Below are 20,395 nucleotides of genomic sequence, written 5' to 3' on the forward strand. Positions count from 1 at the left end.
GCTGTGTCCCCTCATGCTAAACATTTCCACCCAAGGAAAAACACTCTCACTGTCCACCCTATCTCACCCTCTGATTATCTTATACATCTCGATTAAGTCACCCCTCAATCTTCTTCTCTCTAACGAAAAAAACCTCAAGTCCCTTAACTTTTCCTCATAACACCTTTCCTCCATGCCAGGCAACATCCTAGTAAGTCTCCTCTGAAACCTTTCCAAAGCTTTCATATCCTTCCTATAATGCGGTGACCAGAACTGTATGCTATACTCCAAGTGCGGCCACACCAGAGTTTTGTACAGCTGCAGCATGACATTGATGGGACTATAAAGGAGGCTTTCCTAAAAATACAAACAATTAAGAAATAAATTAAAAAGTTAACCTCCAAGATAACAATCTCTGAACTACTACCTAAGCAATGGGCTAAGTAGCAGAGGTACTGCTGCCTCACAGCGCCAGAGACCCGAGTTCAATTCCCACCTCAAGCAACTGACTGTGTGGAGTTTGCACATTCTCCCTGTGTCTGCGTGGGTTTCATCCGGGTGCTCCGGTTTCCTCCCACAATCCAAAAATGCGCAGGTTAGGTGAATTGGCCATGCTAAATTGCCCGTCGTGTTAGGTTAAGGGGTAAATGTAGGGGAATGGGTCTGGGTGGGTTGCGATTCGGCGGGTCGGTGTGGACTTGTTGGGCCGAAGGGCCTGTTTCCACACTGTAAGTAATCTAATCTAATCTAAATAAACTCAAAAAGATAAATGCATGATGTTGGTGGAGTGGGTTTCAGTTCATGGGACCCTGGAACCAGTATTAGGATAGAATACTAGGATATGTTTTAGTAGGATGAGCTTCAATTGAATAGCAGTGGTACCAGTATCCTGGTGAATTAAATAATTAGGGCTGTAGAGAGGATTACAAGTTAATTAGAGGTGAGATGTTTTGGGAAGGGGGAAAAAGGTAGGCTTTCAAAGGATATGGCAGAACTACAAGGCAGCTATTTGGATGATACCCAGAGTGAAACATGAAGTGACAGAGTCGACAAATGTAGAAAAACAGCAGTAAATAGGGTCACAGGGAGGAAAAAAACAATAAAATGTTAAAATTAATGGCACTTTACATGTGCACACAGTACTCTGAAAAAAAAACGACTGGATTAATATCATAAGATCTTATGGCCACTACAGAGATATGATTACAAGGAGATCAATGTCGGGAGGTAATTATTCAGGCGTATGCGATTTTTCAAGGACAAACACAAAAGAAAGGATGCAGGGTTAGCTTTGTTCGTACAGGATGAATTATGTATGAAAGCGGGAAATGATCTTGGATGGGAAGATGTATAATCTGTGAGTGGAGACGAAGAAATAATGATGGGAGATGACACTAGTAGGAGTGTTCCCTAACAGAATTGATATAGTAACGCAGAGTTCTCTGGACGAGCTCTGCAGAAAAACCATCTCATGCCTTTCGAAAGTCAGCTCATTTTCCCTTTCCAGTTGCTGCGAGCAATGAAGTTTAATTGATACGTCGAGGACTTTTATTCGTTGGAAACAGTTACCCTGTGCCTCTTGAGAACAAGTGAAAATATCTGGAGAAAGAAGATCAAGAAGCAGAATTCTGGTTGTCACAATAATCATCGCAACAAACCCAGTGAAGTGACTACTGAACTGCGTTCCCAGTCTTTCCTTTAACACGCCATGTTTTCTCCCTGTCTATGTTTGTGTACAGGGGAGTTTATACTACTGGAGTTATTTGTCAATGGTTCATAATCGTTTATCTGTTGTCAGAATCTACTTATTTGCAAACAATAGTCATTGCATGGACCAGTGAGTCTTACATCAGTGGTGGGTATGTTGTTGGAGGGGATTCTGAGAGATGGGATACACATGCATTTGGAGAGGCAAGGACTGATTTGAGATAGTCAGCATGGCGTTGTGTGTGGGAAATAGTTTTCGCAAACTTGATTGAGTTTTTGGAGGACGTAACCAAAAAAATATATGAAGGCAGTGCAGCAGACATTATCTACATGGACTTTCACAGGATTCCCACATGGTATACTAATTAGTTAGAGACCTAGGGATGCAGGTGGATAATTCCTTTAAAGTAGAGGCGTAGGTAGACAAGATAGTGGATGAGGAGTTTGGCACGCTTGCAATCTTGGTCATATACTGAATATAGGCATTGGGATGTCATGGTGTGGCACATTGGTAAGTCACCAGCATTCAACTCTGCTCAACCCTCTATAGAAAGGATGTTGCTAAACGTGAAAGGGTCAGAAAAGATTTACAAGGATGTAAACAGGAATGGAGGTTTGAGCTATATGCTGAATAGGCTGGGGCCTTTTCTCCCTGGAATGTCAGAGACGGAGGGGTGATCTTATGGAATTTTATAAAATCATGAGGGACACGGATAGGCTACTGCAAAAAATACGGAGGTATGGCATTGAGGGTGAGTTGGAGGTTTGGATTAGGAATTGGCTGGCTGGAAGAAGACAGAAGGTAGTAGTTGACGGTAAAGGTTCACCTTGGAGTGCAGTTACTAGCGGCGTTCCGCAAGGATCTGTTTTGGGACCATTGCTGCTTGTCATTTTTATAAATGACCTAGAGGAGGGGCTAGAAGGTTGGGCGAGTAGGTTTGCGGATGATACGAAAGTCAGTGGAGTTGTTGACAGTGAGGAAGGATTTGTCAGGTTACAGCGGGATATAGATAAGCTGCAGAGCTGGGCAGAAAGGTGGCAAATGGAGTTCAATGTGGGTAAGTGTGAGGTGATTCACTTTGGTATGAGTAACAATAAGATGGGGTACTGGGCTAATGGTCAGATACTTGGTAGTGTGGATAAGCAGAGGGATCTTGATGTCCATGTACACAGATCTCTGAAAGTTGCACTAAATAGTGCGGTGAAGAAGGCATATGGCATACTGGCTTTTATTGGTAGAGGAATTGAGTTCCGGAGTCCTGAGGTCATGTTGCAGTTGTATAAGACTCTGGTGCGGCTGCATCTGGAGTATTGTGTGCAGTTTTGGTCGCCATACTATAGGAAGGATGTGGAGGCACTGGAACAGGTGCAGAGGAGGTTTACCAGGATGTTGCCTGGCATGGTAGGGAGATCATATGAGGAAAGGCTGAGGCCCTTGGGGCTGTTTTCATTGGAGAAAAGAAGGTTTAGGGGTGACTTGATAGAGGTGTACAAGATGATTAGGGGTTTTGATAGGGTTGACCATGAGAACCTTTTTCCACATATGGAGTCAGCTATTACGAGGGGGCATAGCTTTAAATTAAGGGGTGGTAGGTATAGGACAGATGTTAGGGGTAGATTCTTTACTCAGCGAGTCATGAGTTCATGGAATGCCCTGCCAGTAGCAGTGGTGGACTCTCCCTCTTTATGGGCATTTAAACGGACATTGGATAGGCATATGGAGGATAGTGGGCTAGTGTAGGTTAGGTGGGCTTGGATCGGCGCAACATCGAGGGCCAAAGGGCCTGTACTGCGCAGTATTGTTCTATGTTCTATAGGGTGAAGAGCCAAAGTGTTTTTCCTAGGGTGGGGGAATCCAAAACTAGAGGACATAGATTTCAGGTGATTGGGGTGGGGGAATATTTAAAAAGGATCTGAGGGGTAATTTTTTCATGCAGAGACTTGGCATAATGTTTAACACGCCATGAACAAGTGCACAAAATAATCAAAAGCTAATGGAATGCTGGCCTTTATACCTAGAGGACTTAAGAAGAAGGACACAGTTATGCTACAGCCATACAAAACCCTGATTATACCGCGCTTGGACTACTGTGGGCAGATCTGGGCGTCATACCTTAGAAAGGATATATTTGGCCTTGGAGGAGTACAGAGTCAAGAGTGTGGTGCTGGAAAAGCACAGCAGGTCATGCAGCATCCAAGGAGCAGGAGAATCGACATTTCAGACATAAGCCATTCATCAGGATGAAGGGCTTATGCCCAGAACGTCGATTCTCCTGATCCTCAGATGCTGCCTGACCTGCAGTACTTTTCCAGCACCACACTCTCAATTCTGATCTCCAGCAACTGCAGCCCTCACTTTCTCCTTGGAGGAGTACAGTGTACATTTACAAGATTGATACGTGGAGAAATGTTACGAAGCAGAAATGACAGTTGATGCTGGATCAGTCATTAATTTTAAAACTTGGATCTATAATTTTTTGTTCATGCAAAGTATTAAGGAATATAGGCCAAAGGCAGGTATATAGAGTTAGGCCACAGAGTAGCCATGATCTCATTAAATGGTGGAACAGGCTTGAGGGGTTGAACGGCCTACTCCTGCATCTATGATCCTTTGAATGGTGAAATGTTTCCTCATCCCAATCGTAATGGCCTACCCAGCATCCTGTGACTCCTAGTTCTGGACTCCCCAAACAGAGAAAACATGCTCTCTGGATCTAGTCTCTCCAGTCCTGTTAGAATTTTATGTTTCAACCAGATCCTTTCTCATTCTTATCAACTCTAGCGAATACAGGCCCAGTTGAACTAATCACTCCTAACAGGACAGACCTGCCATCACTGATATTAGCCTTGTGTACCTGAGCATCACTCCCTCTATGGGAAGATTATCCTTTGATAGTTACAGAGAACAAAACTGCATGTAGCTACATGAAAGAATGAATACTTTTTAAAAATAAAATAGGTAGTATTTTATTACAAAAAGCAGTATTACAAAAAGAAATACTAATTTGAAAGAACAATCAGTAGTCCTCAAACAGAGCTGCCATGTGTTATGGTACAATAATCAATATTATTGATAATTTTTCCAAGTTGGTGAAATTCAAAGTTTTGTAAAGATTGAATAATAATGCAACATATAGCAAATTATCATTTTGTATATATTATGAACTGTGGATGTAGGTTTGCTCGCTGAGCTGGAAGGTTCATTTCCGGACGTTTTGTCACCCTACTAGGTAACACCTTCAGTGGGCCTCAGGTGAAGTACTGCTGATAAGTCCTGCTTTCTATTTATATGTTTGGGTTTCTTTGGGTTGGTGATGTCATTTCCTGTGGTGAAGTCACTTCCTGTTCTTTTTCTCAGGGGGTGGTAGATGGGTTCTAACTCAATTTGTTTGTTGATAGAGTTCCGGTTGGAATGCCATGCTACTAGGAATTCTCTTGTATGTCTTTGTTTGGTTTGCCTTAGGATGGATGTGTTGCCCAGTCGAAGTGATGTCCTTCCTCATCCATATCTAAGGATACTAGTGAGAGAGGGTAATGTCTTTTTGTGACTAGTTGGTGTTCATGTTTTCGGGTGGCTAGTTTTCTGTCTGTTTGACCAACGTAGTGTTTGTTGCAGTCCCTGCACAGTATTTTGTAAATGACATTAGTTTTGCTTGTTGCTTGTATAGGGTCTTTCAAGTTCATTAGCTGCTGTTTTAGTGTGTTGGTGGGTTTGTGGGCTACCATGATGCCAAGGGGTCTGAGTAGTCTGGCAGTCATTTCCGCAATGTCTTTGATGTAAGAGAGAGTGGCTAGGGTTTCTGAAAGTGTTTTGTCTGCTTGTTTGGGTTTGTTGCTGAGAAATTGGCAGACTGTGTTCATTGGGTACCCATTCTTTTTGAATACATGGTATAGTGATTTTCCTCTGTTCTGCGTCATTCCTCTGTGCTGCAGTGTGTGTGGTTATTTGAAATAATGTTCTGATGCAGCTTCGTTTATTGATGTTGGGATGAATGTTGGTGGAATTAGATAGCCATGGCTGACAAAGAAAGTCAGGAAATGTATCACAGAAAAAAAGAGAGCCTATAAAGTGGACAATAGCACTGGGAAATCAGAAGATTGAGAAGACTACATAAACAAAAAGAGGATAACAAAGAGAGAAATAAGAAGAAGAGGATCAAATATAAAGGTAGGCTAGCCAGTAATATTAGAAATGATAGTAAAGGTTTATTTCAATACATATGAAACAAACAAGAGTTTTATCTGAAATTCACAAGAAGTAGCAAATCCCTATCTGCTACTTTTTGTAAGTTTTTAGCAAGTATCTTTTCCAGCCATTACCTCTTCTTTGTCACCTCACATTGGACACAGTGTGTTAAAATGCCATTTTACACTTATGTCATGATGTCACAGATGCATTAGGACAAGAATGCAGTTATGAGTTAGATCATGGCAGCAAGAATTGATAGGGTTACTCTTTCTCCAAAATAGGGAATATGTACTCTGCTTTATTTGTCACAAGAGTACACAAGCAGGAGCCCGATGAGAAGAATGTGCTGGAAATTAAGCATACTATTCTACAAGTAGTTATAAATTATGAAAACAATCAATTTAATCACTAGTATTATTAATTTGCATGACTATGACCGTTACCTCAGATAATTAGTGCCTTCATAGAATTTATGACTTATTTGATAAATGTGTTATCAGTTGTATCCAGATCCAGTATATAATGTCACCACATTCTGGTACCATCTTGGATTACAGAATAAATTACTGAATAAATTGTATAAATACTAAAACACTGAATAAATTAATATTAAATTGATATTACTAAAACTGAAACAGCTTCAAATGTTTATCTTTCCCTCTCCGTAGACTTCATCCTCCCTGCCCCTTCAATCTCCGCCATGCGGCAATGTCTCCAGGGTCCCAGAAACATGGTCCTTTTGTGCCACCACCAAGCTGGAGCCATGATACTGTGTGGGTCGCACACCTCCTCCAACACTGGACACTGACTGACAGGTCCTGGCTCCAAGTCAACTGATGGGGTCCTGGCTTGTCTTCTGATACAACCACCCTCGATGGAGACACATGAGGCCCCAGCCTCCTGCAGGAGGACATCAACAACAGGCCCCAGGATAACCAAGCCAAAGAAAAAAGTGGCCAAGCTGGAAAGACAACGATAATGCCATGTGGATAAGGCAGAACAGCTGAGGCCCATCGTCAGAGGAGTCAAACACAGTCAACCCTGCTGTCGCCGTTTTGAATTATATGGTAACAGGAAAATAAAGATAGCTTACTGCAAGTGTTCTAGAACCACCCTCCTAAATATATCTGTATTCCTCTGGCCTCAATGAATGTATCAACATTGTTGCCATGAATTTAAGTTTAAAAGCAATGATCTGATTATGTGCATGTATGTGTCGTGCTTCGCCTAGCAGTGTTGGCCACAAATGCAGACTTATCACAAAGTTTAATAATAACCAAAAGAACCGCGGATGCTGCAAATCAGAAACAAAAACAGAAGTTGACGGAAAAGCTCAGCAGGTCTGGCAGCATCTGTGAAGAGAAATCAGAGTCAACGTTTCGGGTCCAATGATTCTTCTTCAGAGCTCCTCAGAATGCTTTTCCAGTAACCTCTGTTTTTGTTATTACAAAGCTTGCAGACTAAAGGAGTCAAACAATAAATTCTATACTCACAGCAGTCACATTTCCCTCAGCCAGTGTAACAATATTGAAATCATCAGTCCGTCCTCTCTTTGACGCCACTTCTTCTGTATCGCTAAAGGAATTTAAAACATATTAATTAGACTTTGCTGTGCCTTAAACCTTGAGCATATTTAAAAGCAAAACATTGAGGATTCTGCAAAGTTGAAAAGTCAAACACAACTTAATCAGTAAGTGAATCAAGGGTTACAGAGAAAAGACAAGAAATTAGACTTGATCAACAGATCAGCTATCATCTCACTGAACGGTGGAGCAGACTCAATGGACTGAATGGCTTACTTCTGCTCATATGTCTTTGAGTCTACATAGTACATAGAACCAGGTGATTGCAAAGCAGGAAGAACAGAAGTGCTGAACATATTTTACATGGAGAACGACTTGTAAAAAGCTGCTGCACAAATTTTGTAGTGATTGGAGTTTAGAATACTGGGAGATGAACTTATCAGAACATACACAATCCTTAGGGAGTTTGGCAGGATAGATATGGAAAGATTGTTGTACCTTGGGAGAGTTCACAAGACATAATTCCAGAGTAAGGAGTAGCACATTTAAGGCAGGGACGAGGAGGTTTTTTTTCCCCACTGAGGGTGGTGAATCTGAGAATACTTTACCACAGAGGGCTGTCAAGGTTGGATTGTTGAGTACAATCAAGGCTAACGTAGACATTAAGGGAATCAAGGATCATGGGGAAAAAGCAGGAAAACTGAGATGAGGATTACCAGATCAGCCATGATCTCATTGAATGGCAAAGAGGACCTCGTGGGCTGAAAGGCCTACTTCTGCTTCTAAATATTATGGTCCAAATAAGCACAAACTGGGTTAGGTGAAGTTCATTGTGGGGAATTGAAAAGTTGGCTGTGTGCATGAAACCTCATTTAACTTTGTTATAGTAGCCTTTTCCAAACATAAACCAATTCTCTAACTAATGAAAACAAAGGAAAGATCACATGAATCACTGAGATCATGATGTTCCATTGAATTGATATCAAAGATTTATTGGATCTATATCATTTTATTATCAATGCGGTATTCAAGAGACTAGGCTTCAGACAATTGATTGACATAGCATAAGCTACTACCCCACAAAAAACTGTATTCAGTAGCAAAGAGCAGCATTCATCAGACAGCTCTTCTTGGCAGCAATTGTTGTCAGGGATGGAAGATGGAGAGAAGAAGTTTTAGAATACTCATGGACAAAGACGAGAGTGGTCTTAAAGGAAGAATGCTAAACTGGAGGAATGCAAGCCATAGCAAAATTCAGTAGGAGCTAAGAAATGTGGACATGGGAACAGCTGTTTGAGAGTAAATCCACATTTGATATGTGAGACGCTTTTAAAAAGAGGTTGATAAGAATGCAGGACAGATATGTCCCTGTGAAAATGAGGGATAGAAATGGCAAGATTAGGGAACTATGGATGACAGATGAAATTGTGAGACTAGCTATGAGGAGAAAGGAAGCATACATTAGGTTTAGGTGACTGAAAACAGACGAAGCTTTGGAAGAATATCGGGAAAATAGGACCAATCTGAAACGAGGAATTAAAAGGGGTCATGAAATATCTTCAGCAAATAGGGTTAAGGAAAATCCCAAAGCCTTTTATTTGTATATAAGGAGCAACAGGCTAACTGGAGGAAGGGTTGGCCCACTCAAGGTCAAAGGAGAAAAGTTATGCCTCGAGTCAGAGAAAATGGGTGAGTACTTTGTGTCGGTATTCACCAAGGAGAGAGACATGACAGATGTTTAAGTTAGGGATAGATGTTTGATTACTCTAGATAAAGTCGGAAAAATGAGGGAGGAAGTGTTGGGTGTTCTAAATGGCATTAAGGTGGACAAGTCCCCAAGTCCGGATGGGATCTATCCCAGGTTACTGAGGGAAGCAAGAAAGGAAATAGCTGGAGCCTTAACAGATATCTTTGCAGCATTCTTGAATATGGATGAGGTCCCAGAGAACTGGAGAATTGCTAATGTTGTCCCTTTGTTTAAAAAGGGTAGCAGGGATAACTCAGGTAATTATAGACTGATGGGCCTGACGTCAGTGTTAGGGAAGCTGCTGGAGAAGATACTGAGGGAGAGGATCAATTCCCATGGGGAAGAATATAAATCAGGAGATAGAAAAAGCACGTAGGAAAGGCAGTATTACAAAAATTGTGGGGGACTTCAAAATGCATGTGACTGGGAAAGTCAGATTGGTATAGGGGTATCACATTGGCAATTTTCTAATCCTCTGGTAAGAATCCAAGGAGTTTTGAAAAATGACAACCAATGCATCCATTATCTCTGTAGTTACTTCTTTTAAGATCCTCAGGTACAAATCATCAAGGGCAGGGGACTTATCTGCCTTTCACACTATTAGTTTATTTAATAACATTAAGCATTGACAACAATTGTCAAACATCCACTGTGTCTGACAATTTTAACAGTTTTTAAAAGTATCAAAAATACTGTGGACATTACTTATGTTGTTGTGGTTGCCCTGCTTTGGAAGGATATTATTAAGGTTGTTGACTTGCTAATTGTGGGAGATTTGTTCGATCTGAAGCAATCAACTTGTCACATATTAAAATTTTGTAACCTATATAATCACGCAACTCTCTGTATCTCGTCAGTGACTTGTGACCATTCGGTCGACTTGTCTCTCCCCATGATAGATAGATAGATAACCTACAGTATGGAAACAGGCCCTTCAAGCCAGACCCATTCCCCTGAATGATGCACCTGACACTGTGGGCAATTTAGCATGGCCAATTCACCTGACCTACACATCTTTGGATTGTGGGAGGAAACCGGAGCATCTGGAGGAAACCCACGCAGACACGGGGAGAATGTGCAAACTCCACACAGACAGTCGCCCAAGGTGGGAGTCGAACCCGGGTCCCTGGCGCTGAGAGGCAGCAGTGCTAATCACTGAGCCACCATGCTGCCCACAGATGAGCTCACAAATAGACAGTCAATAACTCGAGATTTGTGTGACACGATTCATTGTTCCTCTAAATTGGACTGCTTCAAGCAAGTCACCCACTGCATAATTTGTCCCTCCCTCAACACTCACAGAGCTGCTAAGTTTGTTCACAGACGTTTTGTCACTGTTCTAGATAACATCATCAATGCGCCTCTGGTGAAGTGTTGATGTTCTGTCCTGCTTGCTATTTGTCTGTTTGGGTCTGCTGAGGTTGGTGGTGTCATTGCTGGTTCTGTTTCTTAGTGTTTGGTATAAGGGGTCCAACTTGACATGTTTGTTAATGGAGTTCCGGGTTAAGTGCCAGGCTTCCAGGAATTGCCCTGCATGTCTGTTTTGCTTGTCCTAGAATGGATACATTGTCCCAATTGAATTGGTGTCCTTCATAGTCCATAAGACCATTAAACTTAGGAGCAGAGATTACGCCATTCTGCCCATCGAGTCTGCTCTGCCATTCAATCATGGCTGATAAGTTTCTCAACCCCATTCTCCTGCTTTCTCCCCATAACCCTTGATTCTCAAGAGCCTATCTATCTCAGTCTTAAATATACTCAATTCCATAAATTCACCACTCTCTGGCTGAAGATGTTTGTCCTTATCTCCATGCGTATAGATACAAGTGATAGCTGGTCATGTCTCTTGGTGGTAAAAACAATGACTGCAGATGCTGGAAACCAGGTTCTGGATTAGTGGTGCTGGAAGAGCACAGCAGTTCAGGCAGCATCCAAGGAGCAGCGAAATCGACGTTTCGGGCAAAAGCCCTTTATCAGGAATATCTCTTGGTAGCAAGTTGGTGTTTGTGTATTCTGATCATTAATTTCATTCCTGACTGCCCTTTGTCGTGCTTTTGGCAGTCTTTACATGGTATTTTGTATATAAGGATACCAATTAAACTGAGACAACATATCTATCCTAGGACAACCATGCACGGAATTCCTGGAAGCCTGGCACTTACACCAGAACTCCATTAACAAATATGTTGAGTTGGACCCAACGTACCAACCATGAAAAAACAGAACCAGTAACAAAACCGGAAAAGACATCACCAACCTCAGCAGACCCAAATACTTAAATAGCAAGTGGGACAGAACATCAGCGCTTCCCCGGAGCACACTGATGATGTTACCTAGAATGGCGATGAAATGTCTGCTTGCTGGGCTGTTAAGTTTGTTTGCAAAGTCAACAACCTCATCGATAACCTGAGCTACATTTTGAAGATATTACTAAACTGGAAAGAGTGCAAAAGAGACTTACAAGGATGTTACCAGGACTGGAGGGCTTGAGTTATAAGGAGATGCTGGATAGGTTGAGATTTCTTTCCCTGGAGCATAGGAGATTGAGGAGGTGGCCTTAAAGAGATTTATAAGATCATTTGGCTTGCCGGGCCCGGGGCGGGGGGCGTGGAAGAAATTTAAAAGGGACCCGAAGAGCAACTTTTTCATACAGAGGGCGGTTTGTATGTGGAATTAACTGTCAGAAGAAGTGGTAGATGCACGTACCATTACAACATTTAAAAGACATATGACTTCATAACACCGTGCTCAACCCAAAACAATTGATGCACTACTGAATCACACCCATCACACCTAAATTCTAGACATCCATTTCCAAAATATTTCATGTAAAATTCTGGCTAAATCATACTTGTCTTTGAAAATCTGCTGTGCAATCTTTTGTTCCTTCTTTTTGCCTGAGTCTTGCAGAGTGAAAAGCTTCTTTAATTGCTCCATAGATAGTATGTAGGAAGCATTCAGTTCCTGGGGCCTGTCCAACATTGTCTTCAAATGAGGGTCTATGGGAGGCAGTGGTTTATCTGGTTGAAATGCTTTGAAATGAAGACACTGTAAGAAATGATAAAAATAACTTTAAATTCCATTGATTATCCAAAAACAAATCGGAAACCTTTTAGTTTTCACAACATCAATTGGTTAATCTAAGTAAAAATATAATTTAGAGTATAAAAACAAATTGTTGATGAAACTTATCAGGACTAGCAGCATGTGTAGAGCAGAACTGGACTCAAAATGTTAACTCTGTTTTCTTCCCACAGATGCTGCCAGACCCGCTGAGTTTCACCAGCAATTGCTGTTTTTGTTTAAGATCTCCAAAAGCTCTTTGTTTTATTATAATTCAGATAAGCCTGCTCCAACCACCTCATGTGAACAGCAGTAATCCTTTCAAATTTTCTTTGTTGTGTGTGGCTGATTTAATCCAATAAATAGAATTATGGATGAGGCCACATCCCCTCAAAACATTTCAAGAAAGTAACCCAGATTCCAACTTTGCTAGCTGTTTTAAGGAGATGTAATGTGGATGTCCACGTGTGATTCAGCTGGCCCATCCACTTAGTTTTAAACAAAACAGAATTTATTTGCAAGATTACCAAATGAAACACAAACAAAAGGAAATGGAATACAGAATAACAACCTATCCGAAAAGCCAATAGACTGTCACAACTTAATGTTGTTCAAATACTTACAACAATCCCTATAAACATCCCTTGATAAAAGCGGAAAATCAAACACAGGTTCTTACAGGAGAGATGTCAGAAAGAGGCAAGTCTAATTCTAGAGTGAATTATACAATGAACAGAAGAGCCTTTGGAAAGGTTGATGAGCAGAGAGATCTGGGAGTGCAGGTGCTGCACAGGTGAATAGAGTGGTCAAGAAGGCATATAGTATGCTTGCCTTCAATGGACGGGGTATTGAGTATAAGAAGTGGCAGGTCGTGTTAGAATTGTATAAGACATTGGTTTGGCTCATTTAGAATACTGTGTATACTTCTGGTTGCCACATTACCAAACGGATGTGGATGCTTTGGAGTGGGTGCAGAGAAGGTTTCTGAGAATGTTGTCTGGTGTGGAAGGTGCGGGCTATGAAGAGAGGTTGAGTAGGTTAGGTTTGTTTTCATTAGAAAAACGGAAATTGAGGAGGGACCTGATTGAGGTTTACAAAATCATGAAGGGTATAGGGAGGGTAGATAGAGGTAAGCTTTTTCCCGGGGTGAAGGATTCAATAACAAGAGGTCATGCTTTCAAGGTGGATACACGTGGCATGTACTTTACACAGTGAGTGGTGGGTGTCTGGAACGCATTGCAAGCAGAAATAGTAGAGGCAGGCATGGTAGTTTCATTTAAGATGCATCTGGACAGATGCATGAGTAGGTGGGGATCAGAGGGATACAGATGCTTAGGAATTGGGCGACAGGTTTAGACAGTACATTTGGATTGGCTCAGGCTTGGAGGGCCGAAGGGCCTGGTCCTGGGCTGTAAATTTTCTTTGTTCTTGTTCTTATGATCAGCACAGACCTGCTTCTTCCATGTGGCTGTTTCTTGGACCATCAGCCTAAAAACTGACTAGCAGCTCTGAACCCAAACCAAACCAGACCAGAGAAAAGCTGAGATGGGAGAATGGGTCACTTCCCTTTCACTGTACAATTTTTCAAAACTTAAAAACTTCCTCAAGGAGATCAACCCCAGATCTTTCAAAGCCTGCATCTTTACCACCTCCTGAAAAAAAAGCAACCTAACCTTGTTGAAGGAGCAGCATGATCACAATAGCACCTTTAAAGAGGTGAAGCACATAGAGTATATTAAAGCTTATGAGCATTCTGCTTGGTACCTCTGAAATTGCTGGGTGGATATGTGATTGTGGAGTTGAGAGCTGTAATTGATGAGTGATCCTCAAAATAGACCTGACCGCAGAACAACTTGGTTGCAAAGAATTCTGTAAGAACCACATTTTTTATTATTCGCTCAAAGACATGGGGATGGTTGGCTGAAAGAATTCTAGGATTTTGACCCAGTGACAGTGAAGGAACAGCAATATATTTCTAAGTCAGAATAGTGAGTAACTTGGGGGGGAGCTTGCAGGTGATGTTGTTGTCATATACCTGCTGCCCTTGTTCTTCGGAATGGAAATTGTTAAGGGTTTGGAAGGTGCGGTCTAAGGATATTTGGTTAATTTTTGTAATATGTATGGCTGCTATTGAGTGTCAGTGATAGAAGGAATGGATGTTTGTGGATGAAGTGACAATCAAGTGCCTGATTTATCGTGTACAAAAATTTAATTGAACCACATTTGGAATATCGCATGCAGTTCTGGTCACCACACTACCAGAAGGATGTAGATGCTTTGAAGAAGACGCAGAGAAGGTTTATCAGAATGTTCCCTCTGACTAATGCACCTAATCTATGGGCAATTTAGCATGGCTAATTCACCTGACCTGCATATCTTTGGATTGTGGGAGGAAACTGGAACACCTGGTGTGGGGAAAACCTTTTATACAAAAGATGGTGGGGTGCTTGGACCGCACTACCAGTGGAGGTGGTGGAAGCAGGCACGTTAGTAACGTTTAAGGCGCATCTTGACAGACACATGAATGAGACCGAACAGAGGGATAGAAATCATGCATGGGCAATAACTAGCTCTTTTCATATTTTTTCATTCATTCACAGAACAAGGGCATCACTGGTTAGGCCAGCATTTGTTGTTCATTCCTAGTTATCTGCCAAACTATATTCTCTTATATACAAATCACACAATATGATTAAGAACTTATTTACCTGAAACAACCGCTGAAAATGCGGATTCGGAATTTTACTGACTTTGAAAAGATCCTCTATTTCTTCACCATCATCCACCACCAAACTCATAGAGTCAATCAGAGCATCCACAGCTGATAACTGTTCTTCTGTTAGGCAAAAGAGCCAGTGGAGCAATAAGGATACATTTTATTTTACCTAAGAATGCACTATTTAAAATGACAGTGAAAGCAGTTTCAATGATCCTTTGAAATTAGACAAATACTTGCAGGAATAAAGTTTACAGGGTGACAAGGTAATAGCATGGGAACTGAACGAATTGGTTAGCTCATTCAAGGAGAAGTAAAAGGTGAAATAGTCCTTTCTGTGCTGTATTATTCCACTGCTCACTTTACAACAAATCCACTTTCAGCAATTACACAAACAATACCAAAGTTAATTTAGTTATTTAGCAAATACAAATCCCAGAACCAAGTGACTGCTTCCTCATTTGCTAAGTTTAACTTGATTACTCTGCCACTTAATATGTAAAATGGACACTCTATGACACTCAAAAACAGAAGTGGGAAGTTGAGTATGGACCCTGTAGAGATCGGAGAGGTGCTAAATGAACATTTCTCCTTGGTGTTCACTCAGGAAAAGGAGAATATTATAGAGGAGAAGAATGAGGTACAAGATATTAGACTAGAAAGGATCGAGGTTTGTAATGCACAGATGTTATCAATTCTAGAAGGAGTGAAAGTAGACAAGTTCCCTGGGCCAGATGGGATTTATCTGAGGATTCTCTGGGAAGCTAAAGAGGAGATAGCACAGCCTTTGGCTTTGATATTTGAGTCATCATTGTCTACAGGTTTAGTACCTGATGACTGGAGGATTGTAAATGTTGTGCCCTTGTTCAAGAAGGGCAGCAGAGATGATAATTATAGACCAGTGAGCCTTACTTCTGTTGTAGGAAAGGTTTTGGAAAGGATTATGAGAGATAAGATTTATAATCATCTAGCAAGCAACAATTTGATTTCAGATAGTCAACATGGTTTTGCCAAGGGCAGGTCATGTCTCACAAACCTCATTGAGTTTTTTGAGAAGGTGACCAAGCGTGTAGATGAGGATAGGGCAGTTAATGTGGTATACATGGACTTCAGTAAAGCCTTTGATAAGGTTCCACATGGTAGGCTGTTGGAGAAAATGCAGAGGCATGGGACTGAGGGTGATTTAGCAGTTTGGATTAGAAACTGGCTTTCTGGAAGAAGGCAGCGAGTGGTGGTTGATGGAAAATATTCAGTCTGGAGTCCGGTTACTAGTGGTGTGCCACAAGGATCTGTTTTGGGACCACTGCTGTTTGTCATTTTTATAAATGACTTAGACGCAGGCATAGGTGGGCGGATTAGTAAATTTGCAGACAACACTAAAATCTGTGGAGTAGTGGACAGTTTGGAAGAATGTTACAGATTGCAGGGGGACTTGGATAAACTGCAGAATTGGGCTGAGAGGTGGCAAATGGAGTTCAATGCAACTAAATGTGAGGTGATGCACTTTGGGAAGAATAACAGGAAGGCAGACTAGTGGGTCAATGGAAAGATTCTTGGTAATGTGGATGTGCAGAGGGATCTTGGAGTCCATGTGCATAGATCCCTGGAAATTGCCACCCACGTGGATAGTGCTGTTAAGAAGGCATACGGTGTGTTAGACTTTGTTGGTAGAGGGATTGAGTTCCGGAACCGCAAGATCATGTTGCAACTATACTGGTGCGGCCACACTTGGAATATTGTGTACAGTTCTGGTTGCCCCATGACAGAAAGGACGTGGAAGCATTGGAAAAGGTGCAGAGGAGATTTACCAGGATGTTGCCTGGTCTGGAGGGAAGGTCTTATGAGGAAAGGCTGAGAGACTTGAGTCTGTTCTCATTGGAAAGAAGAAGGCTAAGGGGGGATTTGATAGAGACATACAAGATGATCAGAGGATTAGATAGGGTAGACAGAGAAAGACTTTTTCCTAGGATGATGACATCAGCTTGTACAAGAGGGCATAACTACAAATTGAGGGGTGATAGATTTAAGACAGATGTCAGAGGCAAGTTCTTTACGCAAAGAGTGGTAAGGAAGTGGAATGCCCTACCTGCTAAGGTAGTCAACTCAGCCACATTAGGGAGATTTAAACAATCCTTCGATAAGCACATATATGATTTTGGGATAGTGTAGGGGGACAAGCTGAGAACAGCTCACAGGTCAGCGCAACATCGAGAGCTGAAGGTCCTGTTCTGCATTGTAATGTTCTATGTTCTATGGTAATGTGCTGTGCCATTTGTTTGTATGAAAATACGTAGTACATAAGAGTCTGCCATTAGTGGTGGCTATAAGCTCTTTTTGGAGTTTGAATAATATATAGCGATTGATGATTTGATCACACAACCATTACGCAGGATTGGTTTGATAAACCTTACTTCAGCATCAAGCTCACCTTACTTTTAGTCCTGATTGGTGTCCAATCAATCTCAGACAGTATTGGGAGGGGGTTGGTGTCTCAAAGACTATTTCGGACAGCAATAGGGAAAGGCAATGGCCTAGTGGTATTATCACTAGGACTATTAATTCAGAGACCCAGACAATGTTCTGGGGACCTGGATTCAAATCCCGCCATGGCAGATGGTGGAATTTGAATTCAAAAAAATCCTGGAATTAAGAGTGTAATGATGATCATTAATGATGACACCATTGTTGACTGTCAGAAAAACCCATCTGGCACACTAATGTCCTTTAGGGAAGGAAATCTACAATCCTTACTCGCTCAGGCTACATGTGACTTCAGACCCCCAGCAATGTGGTTAACATTTAACTGCCCTCTGGGCAATTAAGGATAGGAAATAAATGCTAGCCTTGCCCGTGAAACCCTCATTGAGTGAGCTGCGGCTTTGGAGTCATATGTAGGTCAGCCAGGAGAGGATGGCAGATTTCCTTCCCTGAAGGCTATAAGTGAACCAGATGGGTTTAACAGTGGTTTCATTGTGTTCAGTAGCTTTTTCTTAATTCCAGATTTTTTTTTATTGCATTCAAACTCTACCTGCCATGCAGGATTTGAACCTGAATCCATTAGCTGAGTTTCTGGATTAATAGACTAGTGATAATACCACGAGGCCATCATCTCTTTCGTTTCTTGTACAATTTCTCTTATAATTTACCCTTTTACTCCTCCATGGCGTCTCTTTTTAGCAAGAAGTCATGCCCCTTAGGCGTGGAAAGAGTTTCTGATCCTTTTCAATTCTCTTTAAACACATTCTTCCGACATCTGTCTTTTGAGCCATTAACACAGCCTTGTTTACCGTGTATAGTCTCATCTCATTGAAATACTCCTTAACAATATTTAAAATGTCAGCAGCTGTATTGTGTTTCTCCCATCCAATCACTATTATTTAATATTAAATATTTCCTTGTTGGATCTGGGATATACTGCTGCAGAAAAATATCCTGGACACTCTGCAATTTAGTGAGATTTCACTGACTCATTTTATATTAGGACTTAGTTGTAGTTCATATAAAACAACATTTCCCATGTCAGTTCAACTCCCCTGTCCAAGCAGGACCACCTGAACTTGATCAGCTTTGCTGGCAGTTTTACATTATTTATAAATTTTGACTTTTTTTTACTGTAACTGCTTCCAACCCCAGGAAAAGCTGAAACTGATGCTGTTTGTTTCTGTCCATAATTTTCACAAACCTGAAGCTGTTCCTCTCTTACTGTTCTTCAGAGAAGTGAAAGTAAATTGTCGGAGATCCTCCATGAATGGAAGTTGGATGTAAACCAAACACTGAAGGGAAGAGAGTAAAATTGTGGATATCAGTAAAACACTATGCTTTCTAGTATAATGAATTTCTAAAATTTCAACAGTAATTCAGCACTGTTAATGCAAAGAAATCTGAAAATTCTGGATACCCACAAAAACTCGGATTCAAGTTCCTTCCCAATATCTGAATACGTCTGTTTAAGATTTTAGAGATGCTGATGGCTTTGGTATTTTTCAAAAGTGCTCTAGCCTAATTTCAGTGTTTTGACTCTTTCCATTTACTCAAAAGTCTGGAACATTGTCTTCATATCTGCCATTCAATCCCACCTTGTTACCTCATATTTATCTTTAATCATAGGAAAAGCCACTCCAACTTGTGGGTTTGATCTCCGGTCATAAATGTAACGGACTATCGCCATCATATCCAGCTCTTGCAATGCATGGATCAATGCAGATAGTGCCACAGCAGCATGCTATGAAGAGAGATAAGAATAGGATTGTTTCCTTGTTATTAATATAAAGGAACCACATACATTTCAGATCCTCAAGCAAAAGGAATATTTGAAATACTTGTTCTAATCTGTAAACACACCTGAAGTGAGTCAAATTAATATCACAGAACGACTTGTTTTTGGCTTTAATTCTTGTCCCTTTCTTTAAGCCACTTGACTGGATACTCATAGGATCACAGAATCCCTACAGCATGGAAGCAGTCCATTCAGCCCATCAAGCCCACACTGACCCTCCAAAAAGCATCCCATCCAGACCCACCCTAGACCTGTAACCTTATATTTCCTATGGCTAATCCATCGAGCTGACACATCCCTGGATACTACGGGCAGTTTTGCATGGCTAATCCACCTAACTTAACCTGCATTTTAGCCCCTGATGCATAACAAATAACATATACCAAAGGTTCAGACATCATCAATGTCCAGAAAGCAGAAGCCATAAAAAACTGCTCAAGCATGAATGGTTCCACCAATTGGGAAGTCAGAAATGAGTTCAAAACTGTCTACCTACTCCACAACACAGTATTAAGGTGTAAACAGGTAATAGTCACTTTTATCATTGGTGTGATACAAAGGAATGGTGGAGCAGACTCAATAAGCTACCATGAGCTCCAATCTACCATTATAATTAAGCCAGGGGTTCAGCCAAGGGTCAATAAAGAACATAGGAAGGGATGCTGGTAGCAGCACTAAAACGGAGCTGAGAACCTAGTGAAACTATAGTAGAGGACTACTTGGATGCTATAAGCATAAACAGCGAGCAATACAGGCAGGGCTATTTCACAACCAAGCTCTGAAGTCCTGCCACAGTAGGCAATTAATCAACCCTCTGGAGCAGAAGGCTCCATAAATATTGCCATCCTCATTGACAACAGGGCAGCACAGCACAGTGCAAAAGATAAACTTGAAGCATTTACAAATACAATTTGCAGGATGAAGGGAAAGGCTGGTAGGTATAGGAACGCTGGATGACTAAAAAAATTGAGGATTTTGTTAAGAAAAGGAAGGAAGCATATATCAGGTATAGACAGGATAGATCGAGTGAATCCTTAGAAGAGTATAAAGGAAGTAGAAGTATACTTAAGAGGGAAATCAGGAGGGCAAAAAGGGGACATGAGATAGCTTTGGCAAATAGAATTAAGGAGAATCCAAAGGGTTTTTACAAATACATTAAGGACAAAAGGGTAACTAGGGAGAGAATACGGCCCCT

At 41.3% G+C, this 20,395-nt stretch overlaps 1 protein-coding gene across 3 annotated transcripts in view; it reads right to left on the reverse strand.

Moving 5' to 3' along the window:
- xrcc5 (X-ray repair complementing defective repair in Chinese hamster cells 5) overlaps nt 1-20,395 on the reverse strand; it is a 398,838-nt gene that overhangs the window by 168,032 nt on the left and 210,411 nt on the right. For all 3 annotated transcript variants that reach the window (XR_011961734.1, XM_072580078.1, XM_072580075.1), the window contains exons 11-15: nt 19,009-19,146; nt 18,607-18,697; nt 14,917-15,044; nt 11,997-12,193; nt 7,369-7,450 (exon numbers count right to left, since the gene is read on the reverse strand). Coding sequence is in view for 2 of the 3 variants with exons in the window: in XM_072580078.1 (XP_072436179.1) it covers nt 7,369-7,450; nt 11,997-12,193; nt 14,917-15,044; nt 18,607-18,697; nt 19,009-19,146 (636 nt within the window). In the remaining variant the exon portion in view is untranslated. The remainder of the gene's footprint in view (nt 1-7,368; nt 7,451-11,996; nt 12,194-14,916; nt 15,045-18,606; nt 18,698-19,008; nt 19,147-20,395) is intronic.

The sequence above is a fragment of the Chiloscyllium punctatum genome, chromosome 10 (assembly GCF_047496795.1).
Source record: "Chiloscyllium punctatum isolate Juve2018m chromosome 10, sChiPun1.3, whole genome shotgun sequence".
Classification (NCBI taxonomy): domain Eukaryota; kingdom Metazoa; phylum Chordata; class Chondrichthyes; order Orectolobiformes; family Hemiscylliidae; genus Chiloscyllium; species Chiloscyllium punctatum.